The sequence below is a fragment of the Lithobates pipiens genome, unplaced genomic scaffold, assembly GCF_037356315.1.
Source record: "Lithobates pipiens isolate NorthernLeopardFrog02 unplaced genomic scaffold, aLitPip1_a1.2 Scaffold_8, whole genome shotgun sequence".
NCBI lineage: Eukaryota > Metazoa > Chordata > Amphibia > Anura > Ranidae > Lithobates > Lithobates pipiens.
The window spans coordinates 58240710-58256342 of record NW_027507903.1 but is presented as its reverse complement, the minus strand read 5'-3'; the positions used below and the strand labels follow the sequence as shown (position 1 = coordinate 58256342).

At 40.9% G+C, this 15633-nt stretch overlaps 1 protein-coding gene across 1 annotated transcript in view; it reads left to right on the top strand.

Annotated features, from left to right (window-relative positions):
- The window catches only part of ADAMTSL3 (ADAMTS like 3), a 712540-nt gene that overhangs the window by 514873 nt on the left and 182034 nt on the right, over nt 1-15633 (top strand). Inside the window, exons 9-11 of the mRNA XM_077470182.1 lie at nt 5852-6009; nt 12931-13042; nt 15360-15498. Coding sequence (XP_077326308.1) covers nt 5852-6009; nt 12931-13042; nt 15360-15498 — 409 coding nt within the window. The remainder of the gene's footprint in view (nt 1-5851; nt 6010-12930; nt 13043-15359; nt 15499-15633) is intronic.

Here is a 15633-nt window from a genome sequence, read left to right as displayed (position 1 = left end):
CATATATAATTGCATGAGAAAAAAAATAACTACAGGTTTCATATTGCAAAGAATTGAAATTTTCCCTATGTTTATTAGACATCAAGCTGTCGGTATGAGTAATACAAACAGTACTTCCTTCACGTACTTTCACACATAAGGCCCACTAGCAGAATAATCTGGTTTACATGAAAATAATTGCAATATAGATGGCCTCCTCTTCAACAATACAGTTTAATTATAAACTTTCCACCTGAGAAATAATAGGAAACTTTTTAAAGCCTAAGTGGCTCAGTAGACCAGTGAAAAATATTTAGTGTCTACGAATCTGCTAAGTATATTACACTTACTGATGTGTTCCCCAGATCTGATCTTGAGATGATGGAAAAATGTACAAAAAAATTATGTGCCCTATTTGCAAAAGGTTATTCCCTTCTGTGTATTAAAATGGTTAGAAAATTACAAAAACTTGTGTGCACAGACAGTAGGCAAGATCAAAGCCTGCATCATTTAAGTAATAGATTAAATAGCTGTAGATTTCCCAGGACAGAATTGCACAGGTGTCCTGGAAGACGGTGTCATCTTTGAAAATCTTTAGCTTAGTACGGCACTCCTAAATGAGAAATTCTTCCTGTGCTTAGATTCAAGGAGTTGTTTTACTTTTAGGGGCTAGTTACAAGTAAGCCTCCAGTAGGGGTGTCATCTAAAGCCACAGGATTTTGTTACACAATAGACATGTGCATTCGTTTTCGTCCGAATGCATTTTCGTCCGAATTTCAGCTATTTTCGTTTTCGTTTTGCCAAACGATAACGAAAGCACAAAATCCGAAAAACGAAAGATCCGACATAAATAAATGCTTTATTTTCGTTTTCATTGTTACAACAGTTCGATATAGAATAGGAGATTCGACGTGACTCTGACAACGTGTCTATAGAACCTGTGTTCGAATGTGCCTAACCTTACCTCTATTAGTCCAAGATTATATAGAGAAAATATTCGACAGAGAAAAAAGATTTGACAGAGAGAAAAGATTCTGCAAGATACTGTCCTAAAAAGTGTTTGGGGACCCGGGTCCTGCCCCAGGGGACATGTATCAATGCAAAAAAAAGTTTTAAAAACGGCCGTTTTTTCGGGAGCAGTGATTTTAATAATGATTAAAGTGAAACAATAAAAGTGTAATATTCCTTTAAATTTCGTAGGGGGGGGTTGTCTATAGTATGCCTGTGAAGGGGCGCATGTTTCCCGTGCTTAGAATTGTCCCTGCACAAAGTGTCATTTATGCAGGAAAAAAAGTCCTTTAAAATCACTCGCAGCTATAATGAATTGTCGGCTCCCGTAATACAGAGAACACTCATTGAAAGTCATTGATAAAAAAATAAATAAATAAATAAATAAAAAAGCGTGGGGGTCCCCCAAATTCAATTACCAGGCCCTTCAGGTCTGGTATGGATATTAAGGGGAACCCTGCCTCAAATTTAAAAAAAAATTGACGTGGGGTTCCCCCTAAAAATCCATACCAGACCCTTTATCCGAGCACGCAACCTGGCAGGCCGCAGGAAAAGAGGGGGGGACGAGAGAGCAGCCCCCCCTCCCTCCTGAACCGTACCAGGCCACATGCCCTCAACATTGGGAGGATGCTTTGGGGGTCTGTGACCCCTCAAAGCACCTTGTCCCCATGTTGATGAAGACAAGGGCCTCATCCCCACAACCCTGGCCGGTGGTTGTGGAGGTCTGCGGGCGGGGGGCTTATCAGAATCTGGAAGCCCCCTTTAACAAGGGGACCCCCAGATCCCGGCCCCCCCCCCTGTTTGAAATGGTAAGGGGGTACAAAAGTACCCCTACCATTTCACAAAGAAAGTGTAAAAAATGTTTAAATAAAACAAACACACTTTTGAAAAATTCCTTTATTAAAAATAAAAAAATAAAAAAAAGATTCCAGCGGCGGTAATCCACTCTTGCTATCCATCGACGGACGGTCATATCTCCAGCGATGTCTAATATCATCCAGCGCAGCGCAGCATCCTTCTTCTGTCTCCGTGGAGGAGACACTACAGGCATTCCGGCGGCTGACGTTTGTTATATACGGAGGGCGGGGCCACCCGTCACCTGACCCCGCCCCCCTCTGACGCAAGGGGAAACCCGGGGTTCCCCGTGACGTAGGGGTGACCCGCACCCCTCTGATGTAACACAGGCAGGTTTCCGTTACATCAGAGGGGGGCGGGGTCACCCCTACGTCACGGGGAACCCCGGGTTTCCCCTTGCGTCAGAGGGGGGCGGGGTCAGGTGACGGGTGGCCCCGCCCTCCGTATATAACAAACGTCAGCCGCCGGAATGTCTGTAGTGTCTCCTCCACGGAGACAGAAGAAGGATGCTGCGCTGCGCTGGATGATATTAGACATCGCTGGAGATATGACCGTCCGTCGATGGATAGCAAGAGTGGATTACCGCCGCTGGAATCTTTTTTTTATTTTTTTATTTTTAATAAAGGAATTTTTCAAAAGTGTGTTTGTTTTATTTAAACATTTTTTACACTTTCTTTGTGAAATGGTAGGGGTACTTTTGTACCCCCTTACCATTTCAAACAGGGGGGGGGGCCGGGATCTGGGGGTCCCCTTGTTAAAGGGGGCTTCCAGATTCTGATAAGCCCCCCGCCCGCAGACCTCCACAACCACCGGCCAGGGTTGTGGGGATGAGGCCCTTGTCCTCATCAACATGGGGACAAGGTGCTTTGAGGGGTCACAGACCCCCAAAGCATCCTCCCAATGTTGAGGGCATGTGGCCTGGTACGGTTCAGGAGGGAGGGGGGGCCGCTCTCTCGTCCCCCCCTCTTTTCCTGCGGCCTGCCAGGTTGCGTGCTCGGATAAAGGGTCTGGTATGGATTTTTAGGGGGAACCCCACGTCAATTTTTTTTTAAATTTGACGCGGGGTTCCCCTTAATATCCATACCAGACCTGAAGGGTCTGGTTATGGATATTTAGGGGGAACCCCACGTCAAATTTTTTCTTAAATTTGAGGCAGGGTTCCCCTTAATATCCATACCAGACCTGAAGGGCCTGGTAATTGAATTTGGGGGACCCCCACGCTTTTTTTTTTATTTATTTTTTTTTTTTTTTATCAATGACTTTCAATGAGTGTTCTCTGTATTACGGGAGCCGGCAATTCATTATAGCTGCGAGTGATTTTAAAGGACTTTTTTTCCTGCATAAATGACACTTTGTGCAGGGACAATTCTAAGCACGGGAAACATGCGCCCCTTCACAGGCATACTATAGACAACCCCCCCCTACGAAATTTAAAGGAATATTACACTTTTATTGTTTCACTTTAATCATTATTAAAATCACTGCTCCCGAAAAAACGGCCGTTTTTAAAACTTTTTTTTGCATTGATCCATGTCCCCTGGGGCAGGACCCAGGCCCCCAAACACTTTTTAGGACAGTAACTTGCAAATTAGCCTTTAAAATGAGCACTTTAGATTTTGAACGTTGGAGTCCCATAGACTTTAATAGGGTTCTAAAGTATGCTATATACTAGCTCCGTCGAATCTTCTTTATACATTCGACAGACACCATAAGCCTTCAAAGACAGATTCGACCGTGATTCATGTGGATTTTCGGACGAATGCAATTTTTGAACGAAAAATGAAATAAATAAAAACGAATTTCGGGAGTAACTAAATAAATTAAGTTTTCAGACGAAAACGAAATTCCGAAACGAAATATTTTACTCTGCACATGTCTATTACACAATATAAAGACTCCCCTTACATCCCATTACATAACCTCCAACAGTTCTATCATAGATTCTTGAGCTGCTTATTGGTAATGAAGCAGACTGTGTTTACTTTCTTTTTCCCCAATGTAATTAATATTAGGTCTATTTCAATGTGAAGAAAGAAGAGATGTACATAGCTAGTATCTATTGGGCAGTACCAGTTATGATTGGTCCTTCTGCTTATGTGGCCCAACTTTCACTATCCCAGGCATTTTAGTTTCCATTAATACAATATACAATCGCAGCTATTATACACAGCTACAGATAAATTATTCTAGGATGATGTTTAAAGAATATATCTTAGAGTTTTGCTTTATTTGCCTACTACTTTATTCTCGATTTAGCAAATTGTGCAGAAGTGTAGTCTTGAGTAAACTGAGCACAGTGATTAGGAAAACGGCTCAGTTGGAGACAAATAGTTTAATTATCATCTACAGTAATTCATTTATAATTAAGAAACAAAAGTTATATATTTCGTTTTTTATTTTTAGAACAGCTATAGCATGTTAATTGAGCTTCTTGGCTTCTAGCAAATTCAACAAATTATATGTGACAGGGTCTAATTTTGAACATTTTTGCTGAAGGCTCCCATAGTTGAGGTGATTGGCTGATTTAAAAGAAACACGTGTCTATGTCAAATGTAACAAAATAAGATCAGCAGGAGGTAGTTGACCACATGAGACATCAAAACATACCTATTGCTACAGAATCCATTTATCCAGATCCTCCAAGAGCCTCACTAATTATATAAAAGGTTAGGCATGTCCTTACATGACAGAGTGTCAGAAACCATGAAATCAGGCCGAGACAGAAGTATAGTTAAATCACGCTTGTTTAATAATAAAAGTAAAAAGAACAAACGTAGTCAAAACATAGCCAAAGTTCAGTAACCGGAATGGATAGTCAGCCAAGCCAAAAATCAAGGACTAATGTAGTGGAACAACAGGATCTGGAACCAGAAGGGCAGCAAAGGAATTCTTGAACAGGATCGCAGGAGTTTCTGTGATGTTGACCAAGGCGAAGGCAGAGATCCACTGGGCTGAACGGCTTAAGTAGGCAGGACTGACGAGCAGGATATCAACAGCTGAGTAACTATGGAGAGATAGGAGCTGGCAATTAGCCAACAGCTGAGTGGCCAGCTCTGAGAAGGAAGGGCTGAGCCCAGCCCTGACACAGAGCCCCAGTGTGATAATAGCTACAGTGGCACCAGATCCTGTGGGATGGAAGCAGAAGCCTAGTTTCTATTTCCAGTAAGTGAAGAAACCACAGGAAAGCCAGGCAGCACTGGATGAACTAAAAATACTGTAAAATTATGTATATGTTGATGTTTTTTCAGCTACTTCCTGAGGGGAATATTAGGGTATCATTTTTATAAATAGGTTTGCTTTAAGGAGCCTACAGGCATCCAACAAGTCTTTCCCCTGCTGTGCTTATTATTGTCAGAATAGGGATTTTTCCTTTATCTGTAGACATTGCTCAGGTATTTCAGAAATCACTGCTGAAACAGATTGAATTAGTCTTATCCAATTAAAAAAAAATTCTTTTCCAAATGGCCAGTTCCATACTAAGTGTTCCTCCTCTCCATAGGAACACAAATATGCATTTTTCCTATAATTTGCATATTTATACAAGAATCTTTCATAACAAAGATCATTCTGTAACTATTGTGTCTGGGTGCTGGACCATAGATGCCTGTTGGTAGCTTTTGGCTAGGTCAAGTGTCATTCCCAAAGACTATTTCCACCTCCAGACTGCCAAAGACACTTGTGGTCAACTAACATGAGTGGGGCGAGGAAGTTATCAGCCATGTTAGATATTTTCAGCCCATCACTGTTTTTTCCCCAATATTCAGACATACTATTTAGGCATAAACAGATACCCTCAGGTGATCAAAACATGTATGCAGTATATACAGAAAGATAGTTAGAAGATTTTTGGGTGCTCAGCGCAAATATGTATTTCCAACTGCACTCTGTTGTCTATGGTTAGCTTTACTGTTAACTAAGGTTACTGAATTTCCCAAAGAAGCCATATGTTATTGTATGCTGTTTTCTATTCACCATGTTGTCTGATTTTGTTTTTTCTTTTGGTTTTTAGTAATTGAGTCCAAAACTTTGCAAGGGGAAACTGGGGAGCACAGCTTTGCCACACCTGGAAGCTATGTAATAGAAAACACAACAGTGGAATTTCAAAAAGGATCAGAAAGGGAAATTTTAAAAATACCAGGACCACTGCGAGCTGATTTCATCATTAAGGTAATTCAGGAGATGTTAGTATTATTCCTTTTCATCCAAGAAGATTATACAAGAGGACTGTGTTTAAATTATTTAACAATGTTTGTATGCCAACTACTGTTAAAAAACAAAAAACCCCATGTCACATGTTTACCTGCACTTCCTGGTTCATGGTATGATCAGCTGTGATTGGCAACAGCTAATCACATGGCAAGACGCCTCTGTCAGAGGCTCCTTACCATGATCGGAGATGCCGCTTGTCAGACTACTGGACATCATATGATGCCCAGTCAGGATAACAGAACCACTTCCGGGCCATCATTCTGCTATAGGCCGGGTGGGAAGTGGTTAAAGATGATGTGTCCAAGGTACAAATATAGAGCAGACACTGTTTTCAACCTTAAAACTAACTTTACTTCTTTCTCCAGTGAAAGACAACTTCCCTATGATTTTATAATTATATATATCTATCTGTAGTGCCGGATCCTGAAGAGCTATGTGTTTTTGAAATTTAATGTTTTTGAAATTTAATGTTACCCAGAAACCGCAGTTTGGTTTAGGTATGATTACTCTAAATTTTGACCTCAGCATCAGTCTGACTGGACTGAAGGGTGTTCTGCCTGGCCATAGGGGGCGCTGCCACTTCTGGTAGGTATGGAAACACAGTCTGGTTGGGTGCTTTAAGGTTACTTTCTTTCGGAACCAGCCCAGTGGGAGTGTCATTCTTGCTGTGCCTTCTGGGAGGGAGTACTTAAGATGCAGATGTCACATGTTACGGGGTTCCGGTCCAGAAGTATGTTCTGACTGCATGGTCCTGGTCCTCCTGACCAGCCCCCAGGACTTCCATGGCCTGGGGTATGGATCCACCCAACTTTACGTCTCGGGGCTGGCTAGCCTGAGGCGAGGAAACTACAAAAAGGATTCGGAGGTGGTCTGATGCCATATTGGGTTGTAGAGAGGCCCAGCAACTGTGAAGTTATCCAGGGGAGGACTCTTTGGGAGAAGGCCACGCAAGGGTTGGCTTCTCAACAAGAGCCTGGAAAAGCTGAAGGACCCAAGTGAATCCAATCTTGTGCAGTATTGCCGGATCGGCTGCAAGATACTGGTACCACACAAGTGTTCTACAAGTTTTCAAGTTTCCTTTACATGTTCTATAACAAAGTCTGTGGCAAAGACTTGTTCCTGACTCAAGCACCCTCCTGGCTGCTAGGCCTGGTGAGAGAAGGACTATCCAACTAGGGTGAGGATCCAGCTGTAAATGGCTATTCTCTGGATTTATTCAAAGTAAGAGTTATTTTTCATACTGACTTTGATACTAAGAGTACCTGGACTTTTCACCTAAACCCTCTGATCCTATACTGAGAGACTGTTTGTTAGCTACTATTTTTTGCAAATAAAAATCCCTTCAAGTGGATCAGTCGTCAGTCTCTGCAGTTTTTGGGCCATCTACCTCGGGACACTCCTAGATGCATGCGAGGTGAGGAAGGTAACGGTAAGTCCAAGAAATTCAGTTTCTCCTTCAGGGTCAGTGCTACATATCTATCTATTTATAACTATCTATCTATATAGCTATCATTCTATCAAAGAAAGAACAAGCAATTGTGATGGAGAAAATAGCAGAGCTACGGCAGTGATAACCATTAAGGCCAAGAAATTATAACATACTACACACACACACACACACACACACACACACACACACACACACACACACACACACACACACACACACACACACACACACACACACACACACACACACACACACACACACACACACACACACACACACACACACACACATACATACACACACACACACACAGTACATAACTGTCTTGGGAAGTAGACTTGGCTCCTGATTTTAAGCCCGGAAATGGTAAATAAACATGGTTACAGGTTACCTTTGGTAATGAATTTGCTAATATCATCAGGCTGGGAAAACTTTGCTCATGTACACCTATATGGGTTGATGCATGTTGGATGCCAGCACTGGATTTTATTCCCAGTCTAGCCTTAAAAAATGTAAAATAACAATCTTTTGAAATTATGTGTGCAAGCATTAATCTCCATCAAAGTAAATTGTAATGTGTTATTTTGAAATTAGAGTTAAATACAGCACAAAGGGTGCACAGTACCCCAATGAGTGATTTGAATTCAAGGATGAAGCTATGGTAATTCTTTGCTTCCTTACATTACCCTTTTCTTGGATTTTCCTACAAAAAATGCGCAGTTTCTTTGCCATGTTTCCATAATCTTTTTTTACAACTTCTAATTAGGAGCTAAATTAAGTTTTCTGAGCAAAAAAGCTTTCCAAAAATGTCTCTAGAGGTAGCATGGAAAGGACATATCTGGCAAACCTGTTTGGACCTGTATGCATGACCCTTAGTAAATTAAATAATTTTATATGTGTAATTCTTAATTACAACCTACTAGTCATTAAAAAGAAAGCTCTATTTTTTCCGTCAGCTAAGAATCTTTTCCCATTGTTAATATCACTTCCAAGTTTTTTATGGTTATTTTTTTATTTCGTTGCTTGACATAGAAATATTGTTGAAGCACAAGATCTTTAATAAAGAAACTATTTACCCAGAGTTCTTAGCCACAGGATATATACATGTAGTTTGATGACTGGGCTTAGGTCTAGTTACACTCATAACATGCTGAAGTACTGTGTGGTTGCTAGAATCAACATTTAGGCATTTGCTCTTAAAATAGATAGGTAATGTGGTATCTATGGTGGGATTTGTCATAAATGGGTAAGTCTGCTCACATAATGCTGCAGTAAAATATACACATTTACAAGAAAGATGAAAAAGGAAAAAAATTATGAAAAATAATATAGTAACACACTTTAATCTATAGACCCTTCTGTTTGTGGGAGCCTGCCCCGCAGGTGGGGGTCCGACTTGGCCAACTTCTGACTTTTCCTTTCCATTGCCCTTCTAACTTCTTCCTTTTACCCTTTCTCTTGTCTTGACCTGTTTTCCTTTTTGAGTTTCAGTTTTTAGAATGGATGTCCCCTTTTATTAGGTGGTATGGCTCTATGCTTCTAGGACCCCAAGGAGCTTACATATTCCTGAATAACATAAGTATGTAGAACGCTGTACCCTATACATTTCTGAAAACTTTTTTGGCACTTACTACTATTACTCTGCTTATTGGGGAAGTGTTTTTTTTACCAACCTTTGTTCCACTTGCCACCTGCCCACAGTATATATACCTCATTACTTTGACGTTAAATACCAGGGTTATGGCAACAGCTAGCTGCCATAACCCCGGTATCGTTTTTAACTGTGGGCGATTTAGCATCAGATAAAAGTGATCCCATGGGCAGAGTCACTGCGGGATCACTTTTAGAGGTGGTGGGAGAGGTGCCTCCCTTCCCCCCTTCCTGCTGCTTTCCAGTCTTTCGGAGCTTACCGGAGCCGTCGGAAAAACTGTAAGTGATCTGATGGGGCCGTTCACTGGGCAGGAAGTTGAGTGAGGGTAAGATGGGCCCACTCCTTTCTATGCCCTTCTTGTCACTTCTTGTTCTCGGGCATAAACAAATATATATATATTTTTTAAGTCAAAATGTCAATATTTTTTTCTTTTGCTTTTGAAGGTAAATGAGAGACCTGGGGTCTTTGTGACCCCAGATTTCACAATAAAGAGGACCTGACATGCTTACTTCTATTACAAGGGATGTTTACATTCCTTGTAATAGGAATAAAAGTGATAAAAAAATAAAAATAAAGGGACTGTGTAAAAATAAAAATAATAAGTAAAATAAATAAGAAATCCCTCCCCCACCCAAAAAAAGACAACAAGGAACAATGATGAGAAAGACACAGCAACAAGAAATGGAGGGATCCACAGACAGAAACCAATAGTAATATAACTGCACAGCCAGAAGGAAAACACTCAGAACAAAGACTGGATCAAACAACACACAGAATTTGGGAAAACTTAGATGGCGCTGAACACCACAGAGACAGAAGGGCCCGGCTTCCACATGAAGACACGTTGCTCAAACACACAGGTGCAAAGGTTTAATAATACCTAGATTCAGTATAGGCTGGAACTTGAGCAACTTGGAAAAGAGATAAAACCTGGCACCAGATCAATGTGCATGGAAGTGTGACACAGATATTTAAATAGTTAAAGAGTTATATCAACCAAGAGGTATATCTTAGTTATATGTGTGTTGACTGTGTAAGCCCCTGTACACACGGTCGGAGATTTCCACAACCAAATCCGTCGGATTTTGCCCGTCGGATTTTGTCCGTCAGATCTTGTCCGAAACTGTTGCATACACACGGTCGGGCCAAGTTGGTGAAAAATCCGATCTTTCAGAACGTGATGACGTAATTTGGTTACGATGGGACTACGTGCAGGCTAGTAGCCAATAGCTTTGATGTAGGAATTTGATCTGAGCATGCGTGGCACTTGGTCCGATCAAAATTCTCTACACATGATCGGAATATGTCCGACCGGCCCAGTTGGTCGGGAAATATTTCCAACATGTTGGAAAATTGGATCAGACAGAGATTCGGACGGAATCAATCCGATGCATACCACACACAGTCGGATTATCTCACGACACGGTCCGATCAGACGAATTCCAACAGATTCTCCGACCGTGTGTACGCGGCATAAGACCCTGACTTATTTTATCTTCACCAAACAGTTAGATCTTTCTACTACAAATCCTTATTTTGTTCCTGGTAATTTTGGGTAAAGTCCATTTTTCCAGGTTTAGCATCTCCAGTTACATTCTCTGCAAAAATAAGCCTAAAAGTATCTAACATAGAGAGTGTGACCCTCTTCACCCTCATAGGTGCCACAGCAAGTGTGCAAACCCAGAAGAGAAAGGGAATGTATTTAATTGTCAGCTGGTTTAACTTTCCAACATATACCAAAAATGTAAACATAATTTTGCATGGAAAAACCCTTTAAAGTGTATTTAAACCCAAAACCAAAAATGTAATATATAAATTGTGCCTCAATCCAACAATTTTATACATATTAAGTGTCCGTGCTTAAAAGTGTCCATGCTCAAAAAACAAAAGTGCTCTTGTGCTATGCAATAATTCTTCCAAAAGCCAAAATTTTCTGTGTGCTCCACTCGACATGCTCCTGCACTGCCACACTGGTGAACTCCCCCACCATCCAGGGTCACCTCCACACCTTACTCTATTTTTCTCATATCATAAACATCATAAAGAAGAAACAAAAAAGGCCTCTATAGCATAAAACCTTTTATTAAAAGGGATCCAATAAAAACACATAAATGCCCATTCACATTAAAAGGTGCATCTGCCCTGCCCACAGTAATTAACAGCATTGTTTTTCTTGGGATGCCAACTCCACTAACCCCTGTGCAAGCTTGGCTCCCGATTACAGGCTTCACTTCCTGTGTACAATTGTCAATTTCTGTAGCTCCTCCCCAATGCCTTTCATAGTCCTGAGGAAGGAAGGTGTTTTGTTTCTTCTCTATGACGCTTATGATATGAGAAAAATCGTGCAGAGGTGGTCATGGATAGTGTAATCCCTGGGGAATAAGAACATTATATGACCCACCCGATGTGAGGGGGTAATGGGAATCTGGTGAGTTCCCCAGTGTGGTGGTGGGGGAGAATGTAGTATGGAGCAGAGAGAATTTGGGCTTTTTGAAGAAATATTGCACAGCACAAGGGCACTTTTGTTATTTGAGCACAGACATTTTTAAGCACGGACACTTTAATATATATAAGATTGAAGGATTGAGGCACAATTCATACATTTATGGAAATATATAGTGCAGTATATATGTGGTAATTGAATCAGGACACCTATGTGGTGTTTGGATAGAGTAGATGACACTTACTGATTTAATATTTTTTATTGGGAAATCCTAGCGCTGGTGGATTTGTATTATACTAAAATGTAATATAGTGCAACTATTATTAGTTCTTAGCCCTTGTACACACGGTCGGACATTCCGATGGACAATGTCCAATAGGACCGTGTTGTCGGATAATCCGACAGTGTGTGCGCTCCATCAGACTGTTTCCGTCGGAGTATCCGACGGACCAAGTTTTCCAGCTGGGCTATAAATATTTTACGACAACATGATCCGATCGGACTTTGTCCGATTGTGTGTAGAGAATTCTGATCGGACAAAGTGCCACGCATGCTCAGATCAAATTCCTAGACCAAATCTATTGGCTAATAGCCTGAACGTAGTCCCGTCATAACTAAATAATGTCATCACGTTACGTACGATCGGATTTTCCGACAACTTTGTCCGACCGTGTGTATGCAACACCAGTTTCAGACAAAATCCGTCGGACAAAATCTGACGGATTTTGTTGTCGGAATGTCCGACTGTGTGTACAAGGGCTTAGACGTGTTGGTTGTATTTGTTTTCTTTTCTTTTTTTTTTAAGTGTATTTTGCTTTATTTTCACTTGGTAACCCTGCAAATAACACTTCCTGTCTCTAGGTGGCTACGTTGCATCTCCAATTTTTCTATGGAGGGAGCCATGGCTGTCACCCTAGGCTTCCCTCCTGATATGAACTACAAACATGTTAATATATCTTTATCTTTGATATATGGGGGGGGGGGCAGGGCAATTTGTAGTTTACAGAAGATATCTAGAAAGGAATATATTCTTCAGTTCATTTCACAGGAAGTAACAAGGACACTGCATTTGTGGCAGGATTAACAGATATTTCCAGTATTTGCTGAAAATGTTCTTTGTGTGAAAAAAATTTATTGTAGTCACCATATCTAAGTACTGTAAGATGCAATATGTTGCATTTTTTCTTGGGTTTAGTTGTCTTTTAAGACCCTTTGACATTAGGGTCCTTGGTTGAATAGTTCCCCATAATTACATTTTAATGTAAATGCCACATAAATGATGCATTGTGATAACATAAAAATTTGTTAAACAATTAAGTTTTTTTTTCTCTGTAGACAAGGTACGTCTCCCCCAAGGACAGCGTTGTGCAGTTTTTTTTCTACCAGCCCATTAGTCACCAGTGGAGACAGACAGACTTCTTTCCGTGCACTGTAACCTGCGGAGGAGGTGAGTAACTGAGAAATACTTCTTTTTAAAATGACACATTATTTAAACAAATTCCATATATTCTACACAAATGTATGTATAACACATAAGACCGCGTCCTACCACTCCACCCCACTCAGGAACAAAATGTTTGCAACGATGGAAACTTGTGATTAAGCAGGGTGTGAAAATAATGTCTTCTTGACTGTGTGCGGTAATTTGTTTCATATTTAAATGTTCAGCCCGCATTAACTACGGGGTAAATTCATTTAGAATGATTCAGGGATGTAGATTGCGCTGTAGCTCCCTTTTGACGTCAGTAGGATTTACAGAATTGCACAGAAGCTACTTGTAATTAGATGGTTTGCTTAAGACATGACGGAGTACCAGATGATATACATATTATAGACACCCTTCCTATGGGCACTTGAGAGATATTTAAGATTTATGAAAATAAATAGCTTCATATAATCCTAGCTTTGAATGGAATGCAACTACAAATATCTTAGCTTTAATGTGATGGCGAGACATGAACACGAAATTTAAAATGCGTACTGCTCTCAACAGCAGATCCAGGAGAAGCGGCACTGTCACCCAAGCTGAAGATGCCATAGTGTACCCCACCCTGAGCTGAGACTGATGGAACTTGCACATCCACATGTAAAGAGGCCAGGCCAGTGCAGGGAACAGAAATTCCTATGTTCAGTGCCCTAAGGGTTACTACCTTTTAGCCCAGGGACAAACAAATGGGATTGTGTTTTTTTTTTGATGTGGCTAAAGCAGACTGTTTATGAAAAATGTTGGGTCCACTTCTTTGTCAGCCCCCACCACATACACAAAAAAGTGGTAGAAAAAAAAAAGTGGTAGAAAAAAAAAAGGAACAAAAAAGATTTAAAAAAAATTACTCACCTCGGCCTTGGGCAATGTCACTGTGCCTCACTCCTGACTCCTGGAACTCACTCCTGCAATAGGCTGGGATACATTCTCACAGGCTTTCGAGTACCTAGCTATCCCAGGAGGGTTTTAAAGTTTTATTTTCTGCTTATTTGTTTGAATGAGGGCTGGCAGAAGGCTGGCAGGAAAGCAAACCTTCCATTCGCATAGAAGGCCTGCTTTACACATAGTTAGTATGTTAAAACCAGGTTTCCATTAACATCATTGCACCCAGCATTTTTTTCCTCCCATGTGAAACTAAAGTCGTTTAAAACTCATCCATATTATAAATTCTATTTACTCTTTTATAAAGGAACTAAAATAATATTTCTACTACAAAATATTAATGTGGCGCTACAAACAACAACAATACAGAAGATAAAAAATAATTAAGGCCCTTTCACATAAGCGGACCGATTGGGCCTGCCTGTCAGTTTTTCAGGTGGACCTGATTGGATCAGTCTCCTCTATGGAGAGGTGAGTGTCAAGGAACATGTGTCAACATCAAATCTGATCCTGTTCGCTAAAAACAGACAGATGTTTCCCATCCATCTGACAGATCAGATGGCATTCGGGTGTAAACGGACAGGTGGTCCATAGACCACCCAAAGAGAACAGTGGGATGTGTCTGTGTTCGTTCTGCATAAGCGGAGCAGACCTGGACCAGCCATCCTCCTGTTTAGCGGGGATCAGCGGATAGATTCTCCTCTGAGCAGGCAGACTCCAATGGAGCCCGCCCCATGTGTAAGACCTCTAAGGGTTAGATAAGATTTAATAATAGTCTATTTTTTATTTTTTATTTTTTTTTGCTTGCTTTGTTTGTAACACTATCTACGAATAAAGCCTGCACTTATCCATTAATCTTCCAGTGTAATCTGCAGCATTGAGCTGTCCGTTTGACAATGCAGGAAGCATCTGGGGCAATTTAGAGGCTGGAGAGGTTCCCCTAAGGCTATCCCCATAAATTGTACTGAACTGGCCAAATGTTGATCCATCTATGACCAGCTCAATCACACGCTAGTTCACAAGCTGCAAGTGAGCATATACAATGAAGTGACACCTTATAGGAACTACAGATCCAATACCATTTTATGGACAACTGCTGCAAGACTTTCCTAACTCCCTTGGTATGGAATAATTGCTAATGATGTACTTTGCCTGCGCACCATTGGGAGACTAGAAAGTCAGAGACCTTAGTCTACTTTTTTTTAACCAGAATTCCATGTGTGTGCAGCTTGCTTTTTTCTTTTTTTTGGACAATATTAGAATAGCAGATCCTAGCAATTCTCAGCTTGCATGAGGCCAAGACGACAGTAATGATTGTGGTTCATGAAATCGTCAGATGTGTACAGATTGTAATTGTCGTGGTAATAACTGTTTTCCTCCTATTGTGTCAAATTTTCAGGATATCAGCTGAATTCTGCTGAGTGTGTTGATATCCGGTATAATCGTACTGTCCCAGACCATTACTGTCATTATTATCCAGAAAATAAGAAGCCGAAACCAAAGCTGAAGGAGTGTAACATGGATCCCTGCCCATCCAGGTTGGTATATAAACTTGCAGATTGATTGTGTGCAGAAGTGTTCAGTCTAGACTGGCAGAAAAGAGGTTAAAAAAGCTGGTCTACAGTCAAGAAGATTTAAGCCGTACTAGCTGGAGCTGAGCAGACTGTCACTGT